The sequence below is a fragment of the Haliaeetus albicilla genome, chromosome 18 (genome assembly GCF_947461875.1).
Source record: "Haliaeetus albicilla chromosome 18, bHalAlb1.1, whole genome shotgun sequence".
In the NCBI taxonomy this organism is placed as follows: Eukaryota; Metazoa; Chordata; class Aves; order Accipitriformes; family Accipitridae; genus Haliaeetus; species Haliaeetus albicilla.
The window spans coordinates 15726139-15753253 of NC_091500.1; the positions used below are offsets into that span (position 1 = coordinate 15726139).

The 27115-nt window shown below is 40.4% G+C and overlaps 2 protein-coding genes across 4 annotated transcripts in view; one reads left to right on the forward strand and one right to left on the reverse strand.

The window, feature by feature from the left end:
- Positions 1-13284, forward strand: part of ROCK2 (Rho associated coiled-coil containing protein kinase 2) — a 110142-nt gene extending 96858 nt beyond the window's left edge. For 2 of the 3 annotated variants that reach the window (XM_069805791.1, XM_069805793.1), the window contains 2 exons: positions 1259-1365; positions 2627-13284. In XM_069805791.1, the coding sequence (XP_069661892.1) occupies positions 1259-1352 (94 nt within the window). In that variant the 3' untranslated portion in view covers positions 1353-1365; positions 2627-13284. The remainder of the gene's footprint in view (positions 1-1258; positions 1366-2626) is intronic. The other variant, XM_069805792.1, reaches the window with a different exon arrangement.
- Positions 13285-13424: 140 nt separating this feature from the next.
- Positions 13425-22157, reverse strand: SLC66A3 (solute carrier family 66 member 3). Its single transcript, XM_069805798.1, has 7 exons — positions 21768-22157; positions 19317-19399; positions 18772-18841; positions 18081-18138; positions 16732-16852; positions 15493-15534; positions 13425-13549 (listed from the first exon to the last, which is right to left on the reverse strand). Exons 1-7 carry the CDS (start codon positions 21908-21910, stop codon positions 13461-13463), a joined length of 606 nt encoding a protein of 201 aa, XP_069661899.1. The 5' UTR covers positions 21911-22157; the 3' UTR covers positions 13425-13460.
- Positions 22158-27115: the final 4958 nt, after the last annotated feature.

The window sequence follows — 27115 nt, forward strand, 5'->3', positions numbered from 1 at the left end:
TTCATGGCTGTTGTTCTTCGTGATGATTTAAGAAAGGGCAAACCAGTTTTTGATACAGACCGTACAATTTCTGTTTATCCATTGAGTTGAATTATGCCAAAAGGATAATTCCAAATTGAAAAAAAATCAACTTTAATATATTTTAATGCCTAATACATTCTTTAAGTGTTTGAAAAATTACTACAGCAGTAGTTCATATAATAAATGAAGATTGAGCCTTTTCAGAGATACATCACATTTCAAAGTGTAAAAACTTTAAAACCTGAAAACCCAAAAAACGCCTGAAACCCATTTTGTTGAGAGCATGTGAATGACTATATTAAACACTGTAGCATGTTTTAGTTAAAACACACTGAAAGCTCTCTTAGAGTAAGGTTTCTATCTCTGCCTCCTATGGTTGGCAGACAATCCTGATGTAAAATCCATTGAGCTCACTGGAGAGATGACTAGACTGAGTTTCCTTTCTTGTAGCTGTAGCAATTAAGAAGTTAGTACTTAAGATATTTGTCTAAGATCCTTCAATAACAACAGAAAGAGATGAATGCTTCTAGACAATGATTCATCCCATCTCAAAAAAAATGTCTAAAATAGATAAAATGACTCATTTGCTGACAACATTTGCCTCACTTGCTTTCTTTGTTCTATGGTGACCGTAGAAGGAGCTCAGGCAGCAATGCCTAGAGAACAGTTGATGTATCCATATCCTCTTTTTTGGCATTGCTTAGCTTTAAATAATGAGCTACAGTATAGTTGAATAGTGTAATCCCACTGTATTTGGGATGTAGTAAAATCCTACTGTATTTGTTTTTAAATTCAGATGATGCTATTTCATTTGATGTTCTGTTCAGCAATCAAAATTACTTGATTTTAGTGGAAAAATTGTTAGCCTTGTGTTATTGTCTGGAAAGGGATACCAGGAGAGCATGAAACTGTACCTCAGTCAACAAGAACAGCAGCAAACCAGACTAATTTTACGAAATGGTACATGTTGGTCTTTTCTACTGAATTTTTTTGGGGAAAAAAATTAATATGGTAAGTGTTCTATAAAATTGAATGATTTGTGAGTTAAATTTCCAATGAATACAATGTTCCTGGTTTACATGAATACTGAGTCTTCATATTCCATGATAGGCGAAGGAAGGAACCCACCTACCTTAACACAGTCTTTTACTTAAAAAGGTTTAGTGATGATGAATGGAAATTTGAAGTCTTTTATAGGAGCATGACACACATTAAACATCAAACCCTCCTGTTGCAGATTACTTGATCTGGCATTTAAGGACTGGGATTGGTCATTTGATGATGTTGATGATATTGATGGTGATGATGATGACGATGTTTTTGATTTCTGAAGAAGTATAAGGGGTAAATCTAAATAGAGAGGAATGGATTTGTTTGCCTTTGAATACAGCATGCTATGTTGGATTTTGTTTCTCAAAGCAGAGAAAACACAAGATCTCATTTTAATATTTTAAACAGTAAAAATGAGATTCTGTTCATGATGTTGATGAATTTTTAGAGGAGTCATTTTCATTAAAATGAAGTTATTGCCTTTGTCAGTGTTTTTATTTTTCTAATTTTAAATCTTTTTTCAAAATTCATGTCTGCCTGCCTGAAAAAAAAAACAGCAGGGTTGTCAGAGTAGGTTGCCCATCTATAGTGCTAATACTGCTAACCTCTGCAGATAATTTTTGAAGGCTAAAAGGGAGATTGTAGCAGTTGGATATTTAGCTGAAATCGAATTGGTATTTACAAATACTTTTCATTTTTAAGCTTTTAACATAAACAAACTGGTCTATGGCTAGCAGACATGAAAACACTGGAGTTCTGCATTTTGCTTTTCTACCTGTGTTATAAAGTGAATTTGACTTGGCTTTCCTTTGCAGTGCTGTGCTTTTTGGGTACCTAACCATGCATTTGAAAACTACATAAACAAATGGGCTTTGCAGCTTCTGTGATACGGTTTCCTTGACTGCTTTAGAAAAGATTTGGCTGTTTTATTGATTTCAGCTGTTTTATTGATCTAATTTGTCCCATGGCTTACTTAAATATGCAATGTGATGAATGTACTGGAAATAGTGATAACTATTTTATAGTTCTCAATGTTTGATCATTTTACATGTTGATGCAATGTTACGTTTACACAGAAGAAAATCCTAAACGTTAAATTCCTAAGAATTATTTTAAATAATAGTACATAAGGTGTGTCTCAGCTTTGTAAAAGAATGGGTGATGACAGCAGCACTAAGGCTGTACCTCAGCTGCATACTCAGTTAACTGAGATACCAGCTCTTGTAGAATTTAACTGGCTTAGTGTTTACAGTAACAAGCATTACGTTAATTAAATATACTGCATCTTTATGTATTAAAAGTTTACAAATTACTAATCTTTAGAAGTGACTATTACATCGTGCATATTGTACTTTACCCTCATCTATTGCAAGGGGGTTTAATTGATTTGGGATCATAATGCGTAAGGATGTGCTATACTTAAGTAACGATGCTGTTGAATGAAGAGGAATGATATTTCTCCCAAATATGCTGATGAGCACATCCTAAATGAAGAATTTGAGGAAGTGTATTTTTGTCAGATTTACACTGACCAAATTTCCTGCTTCTTTTTCAGCTAACTGCTTTCCGTGAACGCAGACACAATTCAAGGTGATAATTTTCTTCCCATTACAGCAAGACTGAAACATATCCCAAAATATATTAAAAAAAAAAATATATTTTCCTGAGAGATTGTGCTATATGTATCAGAGGTTTACATTTTTGCTGCAATATAAATTACTAATCTCTGAGGGTTTTCCTGTATTCTCCTGAGTGACTGATCAAATGAGGAATGGTTGGTAAATAGTAAAAGGATATGTTAGGTAAACTTCTAAACTCTGTTCCACAAAAGCTTTCTTGGCAAGACACATACACTACATTTCATGAAAGGATCAAGAGGAATGGAAGAAACTGACTTTTCAGGTTTCGTAAAGATGCCACCAGCATGTCTGCAAGAAGAACAGGAGGAAGATCCACCATAGTGATATAGACTGCATCTGTAAGAAGTGACCATTATACTGTGTATATATATTGTACTGTAATACTGCAAGAGGGTTTTAAAAATCTTTCCACTTTATTTTTTTATGCTTATTAATCAGATACCGTTACTTATTGCAGTTGCAACTATGCACTTGTATAAAGCCATAATGTTGAAGTTTATATCATTCATACACGTGTATCAAAAGCTGCATGTCAGTGTTCAGCAGCTAGTATAAGTTTGAAGTATATACTAGTTTCAGCTACGTCATCATGGGCAGTCCTGTTTTACCTGTCTAATTGCCTTAATTTAATTTTTTTCCAAGTTTTTTGCCCATTCTCTATTTAAGGAAAAAAGAAGGTTTACCAGCTCTTAGGATGCAATTTTGCTTTGTGGCAGAAAAAATAGTGCACTATTTTTACACCTAGTAAGTATATCAATGTCAGCCTATTCTGAATGTATATCGACTGGTTTTAAGGGTGGAGAAGTGTTGGTTACAGAAACAATGTCTGATACCATTGGAATTACTAGACCATTTGCTCGTACATGTAACTGCTCATCCAGCCCTTTTTACAAACCTCAATATTAGTTATTGACTTATATTAACCCTCATTAAGTGCTATGAAACTTCATTTTGCCTTGTTTTTGCGTACTCTCCTAGATGTGTTTTTTATTTCTGGAAAAAAACAATCTGTGACTATTTTTACATTTCACAACACAATATCAGAGGACTGTCACAAACTTTAAGAAAAGTAAAACATACTGTAGATGTATTTTAAAATTTTAAATCTGGTTCTCTAGCACATAGCTATAGGTATAGATAAATATTTCAGTAGTGTGTTTTGAGAACTGATAGCTGGGAAGAAAGGGCCTCAGAGGCACTTAATCTTTTTTTTTTAAACTTGGGAGTTGTACAAAAAAATATAATTTATGTGGACTCATTCATGATGTGTTCATAATTATCCCAGAAAATGCATGTTTTATACAACTACAGTATGCGATGTTAAACATATTGACAGTAAAAAAATGTAGTCTCCTATTTGGTCTCTTTATATATATAAATATATATATATATATTTAAAATATATATATATAAAATATTGTGTGGGAGTGCAGTAATTTAAAATATGATCTAACACTTCAATGAAGGAGGACATTTCACTTTAAAATTTTGTTTGTTTGTTTTTGTTTTTTAAAGAGTGTTGAAATGTTTGGAAGGATAGGACCATGATTTATTTAACACTATTATGAAAGGTGGACTTGGAAACACTGAAATACTGAAAATTAATAAATATATTTACATTTTGTAACCTCTACTACAGTTCACCTTAACAGAGCCAGAATGTATTCAGTCTTCTATTTATGCACTCGCAAAGTAAGATGTTGTGAGTTCTTAAGTTCAGAACTAAAACTTTCAGATCATTTCTGTTAGGTATTATAACCCAGTGCACAGCTACAGTGTTTTTTCCCTGCTTGTTTTGATTTACAGAAGTACGGTATATTTTTAGGCAATACAGATTTGCATAGAGTACAACATTAAAAATGTATACAGTAAAACTGTTTCCATTCACTGAATGCATAAATATTTTATATATATATATAAAAAAATGTTACATTGTGGGAAGTTCTATCCTTTTCTGAATTGGAGAATATTATATATATATTTTTAAATAAACTATTTGAGTAAGGTAAAATAGTTCCTGAACTTGAGAAGCTGGTAATTAATTGAAATATTTAAATATCTAGGCAACTACTGTGGCAGATATGGGAAAGGCAAGGGTTGCTCAAAAGGAAGCCAAGGAAAGACTGTGTGTGGAGGAAGCGCAGACTCCAAAGGAGCTGTTTTGACAGGCCATCAGGTGCTGGGGCTGGATCTGTTGCACTTTCTCTCCTTGGCTTCCCTCATTCACTGTGAATCCCTGGGGTCCTGTTAAGCCTGACATTTTATGAGATGTACTGTATTACAGTATTTACTAGCCACAGTTTATACACTCTATACTTGTACAATTAGTTGTTAGCTATACATACAGTAGGCTGTATTGAGATGGTATCATAGAATGATATGGGCTGATAGGGAGCACTGGAGGTCCTCTGGTCTGACCTCTACCTCAAAGCAGGGCTAACTTAGCGTAGGTTCCTCAAGGCTTTTGAGTTTTCAGTGCCTGTAGGGATGGAAGTATCATAGCACTCCTCAGTTCTCCTTCAAGCAATTTGTCCCAAAACAAAGGAACAGCGTGGGCTGTGTTGAGCTGTAATGTGGAGATCATTTGGCCAATGGTATGATGTGCACAAACTTGTTTTGTACCCAGGACACAAAAGTCAAAGCTGCTCTTCTGTTCTTCTCGCTTATCCTTCTGCTCAAGACAGAGCTTTCATCTGCTGATCTATGGAATGCAAAGAACTCTTAAACATTAGTTCCTGGAGACTGTTGTTTCCTTATTGTCCAGTGGTAGGTAAGCTTTTAAAATTTTTGAGAAGAGCATATTCCTGAATGAAGGAATATTTGTCTTAAAGTCACTGACATTTAAACACTATTTTTGTAACAGGGCTGTCCCAGCAAACAGGACATTTTTATGGCCTAGATAACTTTATCTATAAAATTTCTCTCACTGCAAGTCCTTTTGTTTCACAAGAGTAAACAAATAGCATAGCTAAACTCCAAATTAACCTTCTGGAAAAATCAGGGGTCAGACTTGGAGCCAGAAGCTTAAGACACTTGTATGGAAGTTGCTCTTTGGTTCCCATCCAAGAGCTCACCAGCACGGAAGCTGGACAGGAAGACCCCATCGGGGTTAACGTGTCAGTTGTCACAAAGACCTTTCTGCAAGGAGATTTCCACTTCTCTCCTAGTTGTGTACTGCAGTTCCCTGCTTCTAGTGGTTCCTGCCAGAGCTCAAACCGTCACAGTGCTGCCAGCAATCCAGCACCAAGTCTGCATACTGAAGGAAATTCTGTGGTTCTTGTGCTTCTTGGCATGGTTGATGCTGTAACCAAAACATGACATGGACCATAGAACCACGTAGGACTTGGAGACATGCAAGAGGCTCAAGTATCATGGCAGGCAGTGACAGTGGCCGAATTTAAAACATCACTGAAGTTTCACTGCAAGTGTCTAAATCTCTTACTAATTCTGTTGAAGACACTGAACCTCCCACATTTTTGACAGGCTTTCAGTGGCTCTCTGAAGTCACCAAGGCCAGGAAAGCTGCTGCTAGAAATTATATGCTTTGTCTCTTTAGTTTCTCGGGCAGTGTCACATGATCATTAGAAATTTGAGCATTTGCGTTTATAATCTTACAAGGTATTAGTTTCCTATCTAGTTTTGAGAGAATCATTCTTGGAAGAGGATTTACGTATCTTGGTCTCAAGTGCCTTCACCCATCCTGTGCTTGTGAGGTTGTATTTGGGATGCTGCTGTGAAAAGGGGGAACTTGTATGAAAATACCTGCATTGCTCTTACAAACTCTTACCATCTCTTTATTCTAAGGCAGGAGAACATAACAGTCCATGGTCCAGTTCAGGGAATTGGAGTATTTCAGTCTTCTCTGCATTCCTGGATAGTTTGCCTCGGCATTCTTGTTAAAATAGTGATTAATTTATTTTTTCGCAGAATCATAGAGTATCTCGAGTTGGAAGGGACCCATAAGGATCATCAAGTCCAACTCCCTGCTCCTTGCAGGAGTACCTAAAACTAAACCATATGACTAAGAGCAACATCCAGATGGTCCTTGAACTCCAACAGGCTTGGTGCCCTTTTAGTGCATTACAGTTGATTATGGACTATCATCTCTGCACATACTACACTTTAAATTGAAAACATTTGTTATTTTTTAAGATGATCCTATTACCTTCTTCTGGGATTATGAGCACCCCATGAATCCTGAAGTTTTGCCTACTGCTTTGAAGTATCCCTCATGAGAGTGGGAAGGAGTTTTCTTTTGGATCTCCGTAAAAGATGTGATGGAGTGGTTCTGAAACTAATTCATGTTCTTTGTTGAAGTTGCCTGTAAAGTGGACAATGATGTACTCGGACACACTCATCTGAGAAGTAAGACAAGTCTACTGAGATGTATGTGGCAGAAAAGAACACTGCATCTAAGCACATCAAGTCTAGGTCTCCCCAGAAACTACTGCAATGAGTGGAAAAGCGCACCATAAAACCATAGCTCCAAGAAGCGGGGACTCAGAGGAACTGTAATTTATTAGCATAGGGATGCTAATTAACAGGCCTTGTTATGAAGATTGGGGTTTTGAATCTTTGCTCCTTTGTAGGCAGGAAGCATTGTTTTATAAGGGTAAGAAAGTCAAGTTACTACCCAGTACTTGCTATTCCAAGTGTGAAGCTGGATTTGACCACTGCTGCTTTTGCTGCAGTGATCTTAGAGAAGCTGCAGGATTAAAGTGGCCTTGCAAAATGAAAGGCAGGTGAGAGGTAGCAAAATTACAAAGTTATAACTGTACATAGTCCTGCATACCTTAAAGAAATCTGAAAGACACATCGTTACCCTGAAAAGCAAGGGCAGAGAGTGCAGCAGCAACTGCATGTCCCTGCAACCCTTTTTAGGTTGCTTAGAGGAGCCATGGAGACATGCTTTCACAGCCAAGGAAACTGTATGTGATGCTTCAGTTGTATCACCCCATTTTGAGGTCTAAGTCTTCAAGGTTTGTTCAGAGATGTGAGCCTACTTGTATGTATAGTCTTATATTGTCATGTCCCAGTGTGCTTTTTGGGTCATCCAGTTCTTCTTGTCATTTGTCATCACCCTTGTTAAGCTTTTGTTTTGGTTTTTTTTTTGCGCAGGATGCTGTTGCATCACTTGGTAAGCATGGTCACCTGACGAGAAGTACATCAGGCTTGTGGGATCACTGTGAATCCTCTTCTTTTCCTTTGGCTTGCCAACTGCTTAGACTTTAAGCACTGAATTGGCATGTTAGCAATGTATCTCGGATATGTGCTACTTTTTATTACCGAGTGAATTGGAGAAAACATTTTTGGAGGTGTCCGAGATACGTAATAACTGTTTTAAGGCTGAAGGAGCCAGGAACCCAACCGTCTGAACCCTTTTTCACATTCGCTGGCCCTAGCATTGTCTCTTACCTCAGCTGTGTTCTATTTTTCAAACAGCTGAAAAATTTTTCAGCTGTCTAAGCTGATCTTGTAGCTAGGCGCAGCTTCAGGGCTTGCATCTACTTGCTGGATCCCATGGCCTCACATGTCTGTGTGATGTTGTACAGCATATTACAGCCCCTATGTACTGGGGGCCAACTAAGGTTCAGTAGGATCTGTGTAGCCACTTGTCCGCTCTGGAGTGATGGAAGGACTTGATAAATACAGTAAGGAAGCTCCCCTTTGTGCTTTGTAGACTGTTCAGAGTGACAGCAGTGGGAGTTTTATTACTGGGAAGGTGGGCACACGTGCAAGCTTAAAACAAACATCAACACTGAGAGAGGAAAATACCCTTGAGCTCAGAGAGACCATGAGGACTGTAAGTCGTGCTGACAGTGCATTTCAGGGAAAACAACTTAAAATCTCTCAAGTCACTGTCTTGCAAGTCAGCTCAGTGAAATCTGTATGTAGTCAGTTGCTCAAAGGTGAAAGAATTTCTTTACAGTAATTGGGTAACTTAAAATACGCTTTACACAAGCTCAATTTGTGCTTCATTAGAGTCCTGATTTACATGACAGAGGGGACACTGAGGCATAGGAAGCGTGTTCTTCTATTTACCCTTTTCGTACAGTATGAGAGAGGTCAGCATCTTGGTACTGCTGGCCAAAGCCTCCAAATTCAAAAGCAGAAATCTTGTTCATCCCGGAGTAGGCATATACACAGATGACTTGCAATTACAATAAGGTGGTAAGTAGAATTTATTTTCAGGCTGGAGCCATGTTACTATTCAATTTGAATCATAATCATTGTTAGCTAACTGTTCTTGGCACGTTTTAGGCTGGTGCAGGTTCTGTCCTTCAAATTAGTTTCCAGAATACTTGACAGATAAAACAAGATGCCCTCTTAAATCTCCCTTCCTGTGAGCCAGTAACACTGCATTGTACACAGAAGTACTTGTTTAGGCTACTGACAATTGAAGACAGCTATGAGCTGAAATAATGAAACAAAAGAGGGCATGAACAAAATTATGACAATTATTTAAATTGTCTTTTAGGTATCCCCAACTAAATTTCATCAAGAGTATCGTGTAGTGTAAAAAACCTCTTATCTTACCCCTGGTCCAAAGGCTGGATTTTTTTTCAAGACAGAGATGGTGCTTGCCTCAAACCACTTCCAAGGTAGAATGGAATAGTTGACACCTTAATCTTGAAGACGTTTGTATGTCTATCTTGCCATCAGGCAGGAAACACCTGAGATCCATCAGGACTCAGGTCTGTGAGACTGCCAAGGTCTTGCAATTGGATCCAGCACAAGTGATGAGCTGGTAGGTTCTTGAGGTGATGTTTATTGTGGCTCCCAGATGCCTATTTGACATCAACGGCCATCATCTCTGAGAACTCTTTTATGTATTTTGGAGAACTCTAGCTCAAAATCAAGCAAATTAAACTCAGTACAAACCAAGAAGTTAATAACATCCTATTTTAAGTTATTTTTCAGCTTCCTCACACTCCAAATTGGGATATCCTTAGACCATTATGTGATGAAGGCAACATTTCATGTTCTGCTTCATACATAAATATGAATCTCAAGTCTTGAAGAATCTGGAAGGGAACGGAACAAACCAGCCTGAAAAGAACTAGCAGGGAAGGAATAATTATTTATCATCATAGAAACTATAGGGCTGGGAAACTACCTCATCTGAGTTTATCTCCACATCTGTGTAGCTTTTAATTTATAATAATATAATTCTTCCTGTTGGCTCTGAGGTGTTCTGGGTTTTTTTCCCTATTACATATGTCCTTAAATGCATAATGATTATCTGGTGGAGGAAGAGTAATTTTACCTAATTTAAAGGAGTGAATGAAGGCTTTTACAAGTTGTAAGCTGTTTGGGACCTTTTAGCTAACTGTGAATGACTTTCTCCAAAGAGTCAAACTGCTCTAAAATCCAGCTTCTGAGCTCTGGCAGTTGAGGTGTGTGTCTACCTGCCCACCCCACTCCTTTCTCTCCTGTTTTAATAGATCAGATTAGCAGAACCAGGTTAGGGAGCATCTACATGCACAATGTAAGCCAGCGGAAGAGGCTGAGGGGTTGGACAGGGACTTGCGAGCAGTCCAAGCAGTAACATCTTTTGCTGGATTAGGGTAACACAAAGAAACATCCATCTATGTCTGCGTAGTTTCACTCTGCACAAAATGCTAAGTATTACGGAGGCCCATAGGGTGGCGGAGATGAAGGGTTTGCTTTTGCGTATGATGTTCCTGTTCATGGAGGACAGTTGAGAAACAGGCTTTTGGGAAAAGTACACTATACATATCTTCCACTGTCTACACCTGCACTTTCACACCTGCAACATGCCGTCTCTGGGATCATGTCCTCCTTCCTTTTTTCGGATAGTAAATCTCATCATAAACATTTTCTCTTTCATACTGTTAAACTGAGCGTTGTGGCTAAGTGCAGCTGGTAGCCTATCTGTTACAAATGCAGTCATAGTTCCATTATATCCATAGCTGGAGATATTTGGGGTTATCCAATAGACTGTACTAGAATTCAGATCTTGTCTTTTCACAGGCAAGAAAACTTGTACTTTTGAAAGCCCGGACAGGACCCACACTTGACCAGCCAGGACAGGAAAGGCAGTGTTACCTTGTGAGCATGTTGTGAACTGCTGCAGTCAGACACGAGTGTGTAATTCAGCACTTGCACAGCATCTGGGAAGGGAGAGGCATTACTTCCAGCCCTCTGGATAAGTTGCTTGCTGGCTTACACACCCTGCAATAAAACCAAGATGCTTTCCCTGCCCGTCTTTGGTCCACTGCTGCATTACGCAGCAAGCAACTCACTTGTGTCCACCCTGATACTGCTGAATGACAAGTTTAACAAGATTTATCCTCCCCATGTATCTTGTCTAAAGCTATTGCCTCTAATCCAGCTACCAAGAAGATTATGGTTTACGTACTGGAAAACCACAGGCTCTATGCTTTTGTGGGCCTTGCCCAGGACTTGAGCATATGTCAACTTGACAAAAGTGAAAGAAATTATTCTCAGGGGGGGAGTGTGTAAAACTATTTACTGCTGCCTTCTGATTTGTTCCATATCTCTTGCAGCTTGAATGAGAACTCATGGTCCAGCTTTCCAAGTCCACAAAATTACTTTACCTTACGCTTGTGAATTACCCAGCTTTGTTTCTTTTCCTCAGTTTCTTTTTTTCCACAGGTTTCTAAGATGATTTATTCGAAATATGTTAAATAACCTGTAAAGAACTTTTCTTAAATGTGTTTTCAGCGTCTTATGATGAAAAAAACCAACTTGAAGTGCTGATCCTCAAACTGAGAATAGAGTGTCTTCATCGTTTTGCTACACTATCACTCAGGAGTATGAAAGATGTCAGTAACAGAGAGGGTTTGGATTCTACAAATCTTTCTCTATCAAGAAGAGGCTTTAATTAAAAAAAAGGAGATGAGAAGTGTGTTTTTTTCCTTTTAAGATGCTGGAGCTCTTCAGCATTTTACAGGTTAATATACAGCCTCATGCTTCAAATATTAAGGTGAAATCTGCCCATTAATGACCTGCAATGAATATTTCATTTTCTTTCCATATATGGAAACAGAATAAAAAATTAAATGTAATGCAAATGAACTGCCATGAAGAATAGTGTTTATTAATATGACCTGGAAAATGTATCACATGCCACCTGCCACCATTTAGACCACTTTAGATATTTTACACAGCTTTAGTAAAATCATAACAGGACCTTTACAGTTACTCTTTCAACCAACATAGAAACAGTTACACATTTTATTGGAGCAGTAAAAAATGCTCATCTTTGAACTTGCTCTCAATAATATGAGATACGTGAAATCGTATGTCCACAGACATACCTCTTCCTACCCCTTCCCACTTTAAAATCAGAGTTTACAAAGCAGGTATGTTTTCTGACAGTGAAGATGTTGGTCGGTCTGATTGCAGGGTGTACGCTGGCGGAAACATCTGCATTTGCAGATCCCGCTCTTCCGCAAGAGTCCAATGATTTAGCATGTTGCAGGGAAAACCTGCCTCAAATGTAGTCAATGCAGTCCTCCCATAGTTTTCAAGGGTGCCAGCACCAAGGATTGCCTTGGTTTTAACAGCAATACTGTAAGAACTCTTTTGAAAAGGCATATCTTTTCATTTTGGAGAACGTAATGAGAATTGAAGGCAAGCTGTATGATTACTTCTGTAACTTTTGGCTGGAAAGGCATTACTTCAAAAAAAAAAATCCCCCATTAATAGTTCTCAAGAATATCCTTTTCTCTTTTTTAATATACCTACTACAAATTGATTAGAATCTCTAAAATAAAAATTTAAGTGAAGTCTTTTATGTTCTTCAGCATGGACAGGCTGAAAACTAACAAAGCACAGAGCAGTATCATCAAAACCCAGTCACCACTGGAGACGAGTCTGCTATGATGCATCAAGCTGTACAAGTAAAGGGGTCACTGTCAGTATGGATTGCATTTAGGGATTTTGGGTATCAGTTCAGGAACTTTGGCTCAAACACAACTTTTAACTCTGTTAGTCAAAGTTTCATTAATTCCTATACGCTCTAGTCTCTGCTGTTCCCAAAACTGTATGTTCAGTGAATGAGAGCTCAGGCTGAAAAAGAAGAATTCATAGTTGAGTTTTTGCTCATATCCTAATAAAAACTGGGTATTTTGAAGAAAGTGACCATGGGTATCCTGTATCAGTTGTATAAATTGTACTATTTAAGTGTTGCATGTAAGCACTACAATCCCAACTGGGTTTGTGACTTAGTAAAACACATTTAGAACCTTATTTTGGATTAGGCCTTGACTCAGATTTTCTTCATCCTAAAATACAGATAGTTAATGTCTAACTAATTGAGTTGCCTGCAAGAAGACGACAAACATCTGTTGTTGTTTTTCAAACTTGCAGCAGATGCAGAAAGATGAGTTGGTATGTTGGTGCAAAATTGCTCTTGTGTAACTGAAGAAAATTGCTTATATGTAACCAGAAAGTACTGAAGTGATACGATATATGAACATCTAAATATGAAATACCTTCTTCATTTAGTAAAAAAGTCCAGAGAAAATGTGATATCAGTGAAACTTGTCTTAAATGACCAATAAAAATATGCTGCTTAAATTAAGTATCTTATCAGACTTATTTCTAAGAGAAAATAAGCATGACTCTACTAATTATGCTTAGGGATAAATACTAGGCTTAAGACAGAGCGAGCTTCCTCAACCTTTTTTCTGTTGTTTAAGCTTAATTATATTGGGGGGGGGGTTGATGGTACCTATGTTGTGTGCTGATGAGTGTCTTCTAATCAGTCTTTTTAGTTTTCCTGTAGTGAAGGATTGTGGCTGTGACCCAAATATTGAGAATAAGCATGGTTATGAAACGGATGAGAACTAAAAGGGAAAAAAAAAATCTTGTAAGCATAAATCCAAAAGAATCAACTGCTGTCATTTTCAGAATACACATTGTTTTGTAAACCTCCACTGGTGTAAAAATAGGCTGGTTCCCATTCTGCAACTCTTTTAAATCAATTAGTTTAAATTGCCATGTTCAGGAACCCAGAAATTCTCAAAGTAAATGTAGCAGAGAAGAGCATTTAGCACTTGTGAGTGGTATCTGAAAATAATACACTACAGTTCCTTTAATTCCTTTGTGACAAAACCAGGAGAATAGTACAAGTTTGAGTAGCCTCATATAAATTTATATTTACACCTAAAATTAAACTCAGGAGCCGCAGCTCATGTGCCCTTTATAGTTGCATGTGTTGTTTATAATAAAAGGATTATTCTCTACTGCCATCTGTTAAGTTTAGACTTTAGGGAGACAGGAAATACTTGTATCTGTCAGATTTTAATGAGAGGAAATCTGACAACTGAGAAAAAAGCAGTTTTTCAGTATCTTGATTAACTTTCAGATTTTTTTTAAACCAAAATAAGCATAGTATCTCTACCTGTGAGACCACAATTTGAAGTATAGCTATATCTAATATCCATTTGGTAAATAGAATATACACAGAAATGTACACAAAATTTTGTTTCAGAAATGTGCAATACTTGACAGTTTCATACATGCCTCTGAAACCAAGATGAACATGCCAAAGTGTTCAGTGTTAGAAGTTAACTGGAAACCTTTTCCATTAGAACAGCACGGTATCGATGTTTGCTGCCATCTCTTCCACGTTCCAAAGTGTATTGTGCTTTATTTTAAAAAGCAGCTTTAATCAGAGCCAGCTTTACTTTCATGGTGTTTTTCTCCCTTCCTCCCTCCCCTCAATATACTTCTCCTGCTTCTACTCAGGCTAAGTGTGTAGCTGTGGGTGAACTGGACTTGATAACTGACCTGGACTAAATTTCTGCATGTGCCGATTTTTTGGTGATCCAGATAACTGCATGTCCCCAAAACTCTTACTCCGGCAAAGAGAAACCAGCAAGCATGGGGGTGAGAATATTGATTGAAAAGGGGACTTCCTTTGCCAGTGAAAGAGCAACTTGAACTGCTTGTAAAATTAGAGCCTTATTGTGCTGCAGAGGACTGCTTAAAAATAAATAAATCATTCATGTGATGTTTCTGATGAAATACCAGTTTTGAACAAGGATCCACCAAATAAAGTACAGTGTGATTTTGTAACTGTTCTTACATCTACCAAGTCCTGATTTCGAACCATTTATTGAAAAATCTGCTGCACTCCTTAGTTCTTTCAGTTTTGTCAGGATGGTAAGAAGCTGTTAAGTAAATTTGCTTTGTAATGAAATCAGCTGCAAATTATATATTTTAAGCCAGTTTTTTGTGAGTTTCTTACCAGCGCACCATTTCATTTTCAGCCTGCCATAACCTTTCTGAATGTTGTGACCAAAACTATTCATATACTAAGCTGAACTTTAAATAGTTTTCTGGAAGAACTTTTTAATGCACAAACCCCACAGTAAGAAAAGGAAACACTTATTATTTGAAAAACTATCAATTATTACAGATTTTTAAAGTTGTATTCTACTAAATTTATTTATGTATTTAAATATTAAAGATTTTTAATGCTTTATTCTGCTATTTTCATAATTAATTTTGTAGTGCTTTTGCCTTTTGAGAAAGATAATGGCTTTTGGACCACTTGTCACCACATGATAAGTGTAAGCAGGTTTTGTTGTTTTCTCTGGGTATTTGACTGACTTGTAACCCTGTGCTACTTTTTTAGCACTAACTAACTCCTTCCCTCACTGTGCTAACCCAGCAGGTTCATGGTTTGTTCTTCTGAGAGCAGGTAACTGCTTTTACAAAACAGCTAAAAACTACCATGGCAGCTGTTATCTTGGAAAGGCAGGCAATTCCATACTTTACTCACCTGCGAGATCATTCGTAGTCATTACAGTTGTAACTATTCTTGCTGTAAATTGAATGAATTCTGATTAGTGGACTAGATACGACACATTTATACCTTCAAAAAATGATGAAATGTCTATCTTTTAATAGAGGATAATCTTGCATGAAAATATACATCTTACAGACATTCCCACTTTCAGTGCATCCACTCTTCACTATTTTAGCTTCAGAGATCAAGCTCTCAAAGCTGAGTGACACTGTATTAAGGGTCTTTTTTAATGAGAAAATCACTGATAAAATTAGAATTTTTGTATCTATCTCACTAGATTGGATGTCGTCAGAGTTTAATGCTTCTTTTTCTGTTCAGCCCCCTCCTTCAGTAGTTGAAACTGAGCCTCACCCACAATCGAGTTAGCATGACTTAACCATTGTGAATGTTCACACGCATGCTTTTAGGCTTCTGCAAATATGAGGAATTCAGCTTTCCTTCCCACAACAAATCTAAATGTTAATTATTTCACATTTGCAGCAGACTAAAACCATTTACAAAGTTATTGCTATTGTTCAGTGAACATACCACAACTTCTAATTATTGACTTAAAAACATTTGTTTCACAGGGAAATTGATCCAGCATCACTATGTTTTACAGTAAGAATATTTTAAGCAAGTTTTGTGAGTGTGACAAAGCCACTTCTGACAAATAGCTGTAGAACCGTTCATGCAGACCGCTAGGTAATCAACACATGAACTGCACAAATCACTGTTCTTGGTACGTTCTTAAATTCTCCTCTGTTGAGAAATTTATTTACATGTAGTCATGGAGTTAAAGGTATTCAGCATTAAGCGTGTATTTATTTGCAGATGACTTTTCAGAATTAGCATTGTCTGATTGTCTGACTCAAAATTTAGTGCCTTTTCATGCTGGATCACTAGTAATTTTATTAAATCATAGAACATTGAAATCTTTTCTTAGTAAAGACACTCTTTCAGTTATTTCAACTCTATCAGGCTCCCTTGACCCTATTTGCATGTTTTGTAAGTCAAAGTCTCATTGTGACTGAGCTGGTGTCAATGATAAAAGTTGATTTCAAAAGACTCTGTGGTATCTGAGTCTCAGAAGTCGGCACTAAGGGAAACTACATTAGGCAAGATTTTTACCTACTATGATTGAGTAAAGACCTACTGAAAGAGGCATTAGGAGGAGATACGGCTTTAAAAAAGGAAAACTCAGTGCTTCACACCAGGTTGCCCATAGCTTACTTGCACAGGTATATGTAGACATACTCCAGGTCAAGGCGCTCACTTGTCCAGAATCTTTTGTCTGCCAGAGGCACCGCAGCTGAGCCAGCTTACTGGCTGCACTGATGAGTGTGCACAAATTCTGAAAAGCAGGTAAAAAAAGAGAAAGAACCTCTGCCATTGTATTATCCGAGTGTTTAGCTTATGGCTGTTAGTATGTAACTTACTAAAACCAGGACTAGCTTTTGCATTTAGAATAAAAAAAAAAAAATGTACTTTTTCCGTATTTGGCAACCCAAGCATTTCAGTTTCTTACTAAGGAACCGCGAAGCAAAAAAATCAAGTCGCCAGAAGCAAGGGAGTGATTTCTGAGGTGCTGCCCAGAAAGAAGCTCAAAGAGCACAACAGTTGCTGCTGCTGTTGGCAAATATTTGATAGAGGCAAATACAGTAAGAAGCAAAGAAATAAAAAAGCCTCTCAACCTGCTATATAAAACTGTTTATGAAAGTTAGCTAAAATGAGACTGATCTAGTCTAAACAGCAAGGTTGATTCAGACCATCTGTTACTGTTATGTCTGGCAAACTAAACCATAAAAGAATGAGAAAACTGACAAGAATGTGTGGAAAATGAGTCCAGTTGGTGGGAAAAAATAATGAAGGGAGCAGACTATTTGCTCTCTGTCATCCTTTAAGGGGGATTTTTCAAAGGCAGTGGGTAGAGGGGTTCTCCACATGGGTCTTTGTGGTGTGCCTGGATTTCCCTTGCAAGTAAGGATCGGCAGCAGGCTTAGAAGCTTTTATCCCTATTTGTATCATCTTTTGCACTAGCAGCTCCAGTTCATCTCAAAATTTAACTTTCTCTCTTTGACAAAAAGGGCAAAGACCATCTTTAACCTACATAGGGCATTATCAGATGATGTTTTTCTTGCAAAATTCTAGGACTAAAGGGAAAAAAAATTGTCAAAGACTTAACATTCCCTATTTCAAATGCTTTGACTGATGCTCTGTTCTTTTCCTCTCATGTTAAGGGTTTATTAATCAGGATTATGACATTAGGACTAAAGAGGCAATATTTTTTCAACATCTTAAACCGTTGCTAGTTAATTAAGGCACCACAATTAACAGCTTTACCTCAGAACATAACTCTTTTTTTTTTCTCCATAGAGTCTCTATTGCCAGTGCCATGTTTTCCAGCTACTCACAGAAGTGAGAACCAGTTCTATTTGAAAACTGGTTAGTTGTTCTGAAAGCTAACCTAAATGATGAATTATTCCAAGGACAAATATAAGGAGAGATTTCCCTGATAAAGACTTCCAGAAAAAAGTCATTTCATATGAAGACCTAATTTCAAATAATCATGCAGTACTTACCATGGCCAGGTCTATTATCCACTTCCGCAGTGTTAGCATGTACCAGCCCCCCCCCAGTCTTATATTATGTTAAGTTTCATAGCACTGAAAATTCTAGCATACCAAAGCTCTCAAAACTGCCTGGGGAATTAGATTTTTTTTTAAAACATCTGGAAATAATCTTATTGAAACTTTATAACAGACTATACAATCTAGATAAAATATATTAAGCACTGGTTGAAACACTAAGTGTTCCTATTTTTCACACTGTCTTTGGTTGAACAGTGCCTGGAGTTTCTCAATAGCTGCTCCAAAGCACATGACTTGAGATTTAAGCCCAAATCCTATTTAAAAAAAAAACCAAAACAATACACTGCTGTGTTCATCATGGCAAGTACAATCTGCATGGGTAGGAATCAAAGAAAAAAGACTCATCATTTCCACCCTGCATCTCTAGCAAAGATGTAAGTTAAGAATTGCTCTTACTCCTTACCAGTTGTGGGCCTTCTAAAGCATAGCTACATATAAAGCTTACTTCTTGGATAGATTTCACTGTGATCCCAGAAATCAGCCTGTGAAATGTGGAATGCATGTTGAGAAGTGGCTGAAAATGATTTACAATGGTAGCACAAAACAAACGATGACATAGCTGCTATGCAGAGAACTACCAAACAAGCTACATAAACCAAAATTCCCAGATTTCAAAGGATACATGACTGCATAAAACAAAGCTCGTTTCATGTTTCCACTGAAACGCAGAATAAACAAAAGGAGAATGACATCTGAAATAAATAAAAGATCGCTCATGACAGAAGGGAGAGAGGGGGCCCAAATGTAATCCTAGACAGTACCACTGGACACCACGTCTGCAGAAACTGCTTTATTACAGGTTTTATCTCTCAAATTTGACTCATGTCCAAAACACTGCAAGCTCCAAAATGAAGCTTTTTGTAAAGAGTCTGGAGCATTTATAGTGTTTCTCCCCGAGCTGGAGTCACTGGATAAAGGATGAGCTTACACTGCAACTCCACCGTATGTGTATTAATTAGATCTTTCTCCTCTACCTGACCATCTATTTTCATAAAATTTGTAATAATTCAATTATATTTGAGATGTTCATTCCCTCTTCCCGCCAACTCCAGCTAGAATTGGTCAATGGATTCACATCACTGCAGTGGAGTACTGTACCTATCTGCAGAGCCTTGGAGTGCTGAGTGAGCCCTGCTTTATTTCCAAAACATGGCTGAAAAAAATTACCTTGTGCAATGATGATGGGATATTCCAGGTATGTCTGCAGAGGGTAACCATAATAGATCTGGTACCTCAGGAACACAAGGAAGCTGAACAGAAACACACAAAACAGCATGACTGCATGAAGGGACAGGACAGCTCCTTCACAACTTCTTTTTCCTGCTTTGGTTGTGCCGAAAGGCTCCAGATAGGTGTAGCTGTCAAACTGATCAAACAAATATGAAGAAAAAGTGCAAGCATGATGATTCTGTAGTCTATTTTTGTTACCCTCAAATAGAGCAAGAGGTAGAAAGCTGCCCATGCTTCTTGTCAAGGTCTTTGTGTCACAGTGTGTAAGGCATAATTTTATTAATTACAACTGATGAGAAAGAAATAAAGGCTTCCAGACCTAGAAGATACCTTCTCCTTGCAATTGCCTTCGCACCTCTGGGATAACTCTGATTTCTTTATTTATGTCTGTAGTCCAATCTATACATTAAGCAAGTTTTACAGGAGTAGAAAACATCTTCCAAGCTGTCTAGACTATGCTGTTACAAGATTGCCCAGTGTAGCTGTACTGGTCAGACTGAGAGCCTGTTCTGAAGTGTACCAAACAACAGCAATTCTCTTTCCTGCCATCCCACAATATAGTATCTAAAAGGAATTGAACTTTTATCACTTTTTCTTTACTTTCTTCAACTTTCATGCAAGTCCATGGGGTTAGACAAAAACTTCAAGGCTGCAGAGAAAATAGAAAGGTCTCTTAGGGCATAGTTTTTATGTAAGGAAAAATTTATGGTTTCTGGCATAGAAAGATGGCTTAAGGAACCGCCTGCCTTGTAAGGAACTGCCTTTTACTGTATTCAGAATTTAAATGTCTGAACTTCCTATAAGTCTTATTTCTTGTAGAGTCAAATTAGACTCCTTGCCATCAGCACCGTGCTTCTGCATCACTCCTCTGCCAGGTCACTGCATGCTGGCTCTGCAGAGCCATCCCAGTTTGCACCAGTAGCCCCAAAGCTCTCTGCAGCTGGACTCAAAGTCTTTAAAGGCTGCAGGATAAATAGTCCTACTAAATAAACAGTCCCAATAAACATTTCAAAAAAGACTCAATGCAACTCTTCCAAAACAGTTTTGCCCTGAGCAGGTGCAGAACCTGCAGCGGTGTGGGTACTGTGGTTATCACGCAGGTGCTGAGAAGGCATTTATGGCTTCTCCATGCTCATCTCAAACATGACTTACGAAGCCTTTTCAGTGCACACCAACACCCATGAATGATTTTAAAATGCTACCACTGCTTTTTGGCTGGGGCTGTGGGTAAGTTACCTCTGCTGGCACTAGAATTTAGCTCACTCTAAGGTGTATTAAGGGTAAACAGCAACAACAGGGGTTCAGCGCCTCGGGGAAACATGGGCAGCGAACAGCCCCAGGGGAGACCAGGGGTTTCTGCACAGCTACGTGCAGAAGGGTGTCTGTACACCTAAGCCTCCGCAGCGCCAGACTGGGCTCGACAGCTGTGCTTTTAGCTGAAGACAAGGCACAGGCGTGTTCAGAAACAACTTGCCATTTTTGTGAGGTGATTTCTCTGAATAAAAAGCCCCTTTTTAGCTTGGTGCTGAGAGCTAGCAGCCATCTGGCTGGATGTTCTGGCCACCTCCATCCCTCTGTTTGGCAACCACAAGGCTCTTCAAGGTATTTTCTCTCACGTGCTTGTGCCCACATTTGAATGTACATGCAGGCAGTTTATTTATTTTTCATTCCATACAAGCCTCTTTAAGTAAGATTTAATAAGTCTAGCCCATGTAAGCTTATACAGGCTGACAAATCTTTGGAGTTTGACACGGTCTGTAATTTTCTTAAAGAATTACTATGTTTTACTTATTTGGGTGACAGAAGCCTGTCTAACTGGTACAATTACCCGCACAACAGGGCACACGGGCCACTTAATAACCTAAATACATGGCTTAAACCCAAGAGTAGGTGTTGTCTCCAGCTACGTGGGTGGCCCAGGTTGGCTTTGGCAAAGTTAAAAAAAGCCGATTTTCGCTTTAACCAAGAGCGCGGAAACGCTTTAAACCAGAAGTTTCTGCTCCAGAGCGCCTGTGCGCCCCGCGAAGGCAGGACGCGGCACCCGCACACGACAGGCGCACCCGGAGTCAGCAGGGGCTAACCGCCGGTTACAAAAAGGAGCGGTTTCACAGCCGGAGAGAGCAAGGACGGCTCGCCGCCCCCTTCGAGCAGCCGCTCGACACGTCCTCAGAGCTGTGACGGCAGGACCTTCGTGACGGACTGCCGCCGAAACGCTTCCCCCCCCCACGGCCCGGCCCGGCCCGGCCCCGCCTGCCCGCTGAGGGAAGCCCGGCTAAGGCGAGGCGGTGCCGCCGCACCCCGGCGGGAGCGGGGGCGGGGAGGAGGCTCGCTGTTGTCCCCGTGTGTCCCCCCTCCCGTGTCGTCGTCGTCGTCCCCCCGCCGCCTTACCCGGCCAGCTCCAGCAGCAGGCTGCCCACGCTGACCCCCCGCGCCGACCTGGCGGCCAGCACCGCCGCCAGCTGCGGCAGCTTGATCACGGCGCACACCGCCCAGGTGCTCCAGTGGGCCAAGGCCAGCAGCGCCGGCGCCATCCCGCTGCGCTGCGCGCCCGCGGCAGCCCGGAACGGGGAACCCGCGGTGCTGTCCGGCGCGGCGCGGCGTGGCGGCGTGGGGTGGGGCGGGGCGGGGAGCCCGGCCCGGACGGCCGTCACGGAGCGCTCATGGCGGCCGCGCTGCCCGGGGCGTGGGGCGCGGAGGCCGCCCGGCCTGCGGGGAGACGAGAGCCGGGCCCGGCGGTGGGCATCTCCGGCTCCCCGTCCGCCTCTCAGGGCCTCGCCGCGCCTGAGCGCGCTGCCGGGCGGTTTGGCAAACCCGGGGAGGCCGGCGCGCCTTCCTCGGGAGGGGGACTGCTTCCTGCCGGCCCCCTGCGGGGGAAGGGGCCGGTCACCCCCCCGGTCCCCGTGCGGGCGTGCTGCCGAACGCCGCGCTGAGGGGGGGAGCGGAGCGGGGCGGAGCGAGGACCGAGGCCTACCCACAGCTAGCGCTCCTCCGTGTCAGGGCCGAGAAACGTTCAGCGCCGGGTCGAGAGCGTGGGTCCTGAAATTACTCTGTGTTACCTTAAACAAAACCCGCAGAACAGTGATCATCGGATGCTGGGTTGGTGCAAAAGCTTAGCCACGGGTTGTGTTCACCTAGGAGTAGTGTCGGTCCGTTCTCGGTTTGGAGCTGCAGGTGGGCTGGAGTTCGGCTTTCTCCCCCAAAGCGGAGTCTGCAGTGCTACAGCTCCTGTGTTTTTCGGGTCACGCTGTCTGGATCGCTGTGGTGCTAATTCCTGCGGTAGGGATGGCGTAGTTTTGACAGCAGCATTTTTGGTTGCACAGAAAGAAAGTTCAGCAAAATTAAAAGTTCCTGAATGCTGGACATGTCACGTTATCGAAGATGGAGCAATTTCTCTGGAACATACACCTACCCGCCATACACAGTTATACACAAAAATGGTAAAGTGCCATTTTTAAAGCTTTTGTCGTTATCAGCTTGTCAGAACTAAGTAAGAGCAATTATCCAAGGAATACACATTTTGTACCAATCACGCACATACAGAATCTTGGCTCTTTCATGCCTGCATATGGCCAGGACTACACAGAGTGTCAAATTCGTACCATTAATGCAGATTTTTACCTGCAGCATAATTGCTTTAACACGAGGCGTTATTTGCAGGCATAAAACTTCTTCTTTTTCATTTTAGTGAAAGCTGGATTTCTGTATTGACTAATAGTTCGTAACACGGTTTAGTTTCAGCTGTTTTGCATTTCTCACAAATTGTTTTCTCTTGTTTTGGTAATATGATTTGACAAACAGGTTTATTACATTCATTCTACATACCTTTAGTGATATTTTAAAACAATATTACTAATGCTTAATTTGTAAATCATGTTGCCCTCTGTGTAATTCAGTCATAAAAAAAAAAAAAAGAAGCACGTATGTAGGTTACATAAAATCTCAAAACTCTGATTGAAATAAATGCCCGCCCAGATAAGGAATTTTAATTTAAAAACTGTGTTTCTGTTAATATAATTCAAATTAATCAAGCTTTTCAAACACAATAATCTCTAAAGGAAAAAAAATTAAGTTAACATAGTAACTGTTCTAAGATTTTCTTGATCAACTGAGTTCTCAGCCTTGTGGGAGTATTGTGTACTTGAAAAAAGGGTTGAGTAACCCATCACACAAGATGAAGTTACTTCATTTATAATTAGGTGTGAGGTATAGATGTGTCTGTCATTTCAGATAGTCTGAAAATAATAGAGAAATATTTAAGGTATGACAAAAAAATTTAATCTGTGAAGAGTACAAGAAATTCAGTTTTATATCAAATTTCAGACTCTTATACTTGTTAAGTTGCAGCAGAATGCAGAACCACTTTACAGTTCAGTGAATAAATTTACGTTTGAATCTATAGTGCCGATTGCCTGTTTCACAGCAGAAGGCAGTGGTTTAACACTGCTGCACCTCAAATAGGAATGCAAATGTTGATTTCTATAAAAAAAAAAAAACCAGAAGGAAAATAATCTTTCTGTAATAATGGAAGACAAAAAGCCAAACCAGGATTTTTTTTTCCAGTAATGATGTTGGCTTATCATAGTTGAGTTTTTAAGCAATATAATGCCTTGAATTTTGTGGTTTTGTAAGGAATGCAGAAAGTGCTCTCTTGCTTGTTATTTCCACAGCCTACCATGCTAGCAGGGAATAGTTCATTTCATAGATAATTGGTGTTTTAAGCTCCAGGTTAAAATAAAGGAAGTTCCACAACTGGGGAACCTGTGGGGGTGGAGACAACCCGCAGGAGACGTATGGAGGAAGGCTGGGGGTGGACAGCATTGGCCAGGGACAGGAGGCCACAGGAGGCTTGCTCACTTGCCCTGAGAAGGGGGTGTGATGCTGTGTGAACACATGTGACCTGGGAAAGAAACTGGAGGAATTGGATGTATCAGCACAGTTGCAGAGCTGTGACCTCTTTGGGATCATGGGAACAGAGTAGCATAGCTCATGATGAGCGCTGTGATGGAAGGATACAAACTCTCTTAGAAAAGCAGGCAGGGAATTGAGTGGAAGTTGTATTCCACACAAACAGGTATCTGTTTGCCTGGAGCTTTCCTCCACTTTGGAGTGAGCAAGGAGCCAACTGAGATCTGAAGGGTCGGGAACGGTGGGGAGACCAGCATGGGTGACATTGTGGGGGCATCTGCTATAAATTGCCTGGTCAGGAAGAGGAAGTAGATGAAGCCTTAAATAACTAAAAGAGTTTGTGATTGTAGGCCCAGGCTTCTTTCAGAATGTAAAATTGCTCTGACATCTGGAGGAGCCACCTGGTGGGGTGAAAGCAGTCTAACTAATTTTTGTGGGGCATCAAGAACATTTTTTTTTGACCCAGATGCTGGATTTGTTACTCAGAAACAAGGAGGAACTAGAAGGCAATGTACAGGTCAAGGGCAGCCTTGGCAGCAGTGACTACAGGATCTTAGAGTTAAGATCCCAAGAGAAGTAAGGAAGGCAAATAGCAGAATAAAGAATCTGTGCTTCAGGAGGATAGAATTGGGCTTGTTCAGGAAACCTGCCTGTCAGTATCCCTCAGGAAATTGCTGTGAGGGGTGACCATGCTTTTAGCACAAAACCAGTCTTCCCAGTGAGCTGAAACCTGAGCAAGCATGGCAGAAGAAGAGCTTGGCCAAATGGGCAGTGCTTGCCTGAACTCGGACACCAAAAGGGAGGGTTTGGAAGATGGAAGCAGGGATGAGCTACCCAGGCAATACAAAAGGATTGCCCAGGCATGTGGGGATGGAGTTCAGAGACCAGAGCTCAGCTGGAGTTGAAATTGGCAAAGGATGTGAACAACACCAAGAAGTGTGTCCACAATTACTTTGGCAACAAAAGAAAGATGAAGGAAAATGTGGGCACACGCTTTGACAAGGTAGAGGACGTATTTAAGAATGGCATGGCAAAAGCCAAGTTGTTCAGTGCCATTTTTTGTGTCAGTTTTTACTAGCAAGGTATGCTCACAAGCCTCTCGGGTTCCCTGAGCCTAGTGGCACAGTCAGAGGCAGTGAAATATTAACCACAATGGAGGACAGAGTTGGGGACCGCAGAAGCAAACTGTACAAAGGCTGATCCATGGGACCAGATGGGATGCATCTAGGGGTGCTGAAGGAGCTGGTTGACATTATTGCAAGGCCACTGACTATTTTTCATCTTTGGTAGGTTGTGGTTATCAGAGGAGATTTCCAGATGACTGGAAAAATGCAAATGTCAAATCTTCTTGCAGGAAGGAGGATCCAGAGCATGACAGGCTGGTCAACCTGACCTTAGTTTCTAGGAAAATTGTGGAGAAAATCCTCCCTAATGGCCTCTTCTGGCTGTTTCCAGGTGTGTGAAAGACAAGGTGGTCACTGGGAACAGCCAGTTTGATTTACCAAGGGCAGATTCTATGCCTCAGTCACCCTGAGTGCTTTCTCTGAGAGAGCTGGCTTGGTGGATGAGGGAAGAGCAGTGGATGTCATTTACCTTGACTTTAGGCAAGGCCTTTAAGATGGTCTCACTTAGGATCCCTGTAGTGAAGGTGGGGAGGCACAGGCTGGATGGGAAGACCACAAGGTTGGTGGAAAACTGAGCAGCTGGGCTCAGAGAATAGTTGTTAGCAGACTGACATCCAGTGGGTGGCCAAATTATGGGTGGTGTTTCTCAGGGGCTGTTACTGGGGCCAATACTATTTTAAGTTTTGCATTAACAACCTGGCCAAGGGGTGGAGTGTGTTCTCAGCAGGTCTGTGGATAGTACCACCTTGCTGGCAGCCTTAAGCACGCTTGGCAGTTGAACTGCCACTTGGAGGGATCTTTGCAGGCTGAAAAGATGGACTGACAGAAAACTGATGAAGTGTAATAAAAATTAAAGCCGCCTGTGACAGAGTAACCCCATGCATCAGTAAAGACTGGGGGCCAACAGGACCGAAAGCTATTTTAAGGAAAAGGACATGGGGGTTCTAAGGGACAACAAGTTGAATGTGAGTCAGCGTTGTGGTCTGCCAGCAAGATGGGCAACTTCATCTTGGGCTGTGTTAGCAAGAGGGTAGCCTGCAGGTTTATGGAAGTGGTCTTTCCTCTCTAACACTTGTGAGAGCACACGTGGAGTACTGCTGAACACTGGAACAGGGGCCAGAGAGGCTCTGGAATCTCCATCTCTGGAGATTTTCACAACTCAGCAGGACCAGGTCCTGAGCAACCTGATGTAACATTAATGTTGGCCTTACTTTGAGCAGGGGATTGGCCTAGAGGCCTCCAGAGGTCCCTTCTGGCCAATATAACTTATTTAACGTACTTTAGTCCTTATGCAAGCTGCATATTTGAGGCCTCATTCTACCACTGGAGGCATCAAGGTAAAAGCAAGGTAAAAATTATCAAGACTTTAAAAAAAAAGGATGACTGTGATTCTAGCTACTCTTTGTATTTGGCTGTATTTGCTGAACGCTTTTGTAATGCCCAAGGACTGGGAGTTTTACTATTGACTTGAGTGGTAAGACTGATGCAGAGCTGTCACAAAAGCTCGCCATGAGGTAGGAGGATATCTCTGGGCTGAGTGAGAGACTCCTCGGTGGCAAAATGACAGTGTTTCAACTGATTTGAAGAACCTCCTCTTACTAAAGGGGTCCAATGGATCCCTTTGTACTTCGTGTTTGAGGTTATGTTGTACAAGTGTGTGTGATAGGAGTATAAATGAAACATTGGAGGTTGCATGTAGTTCATTGG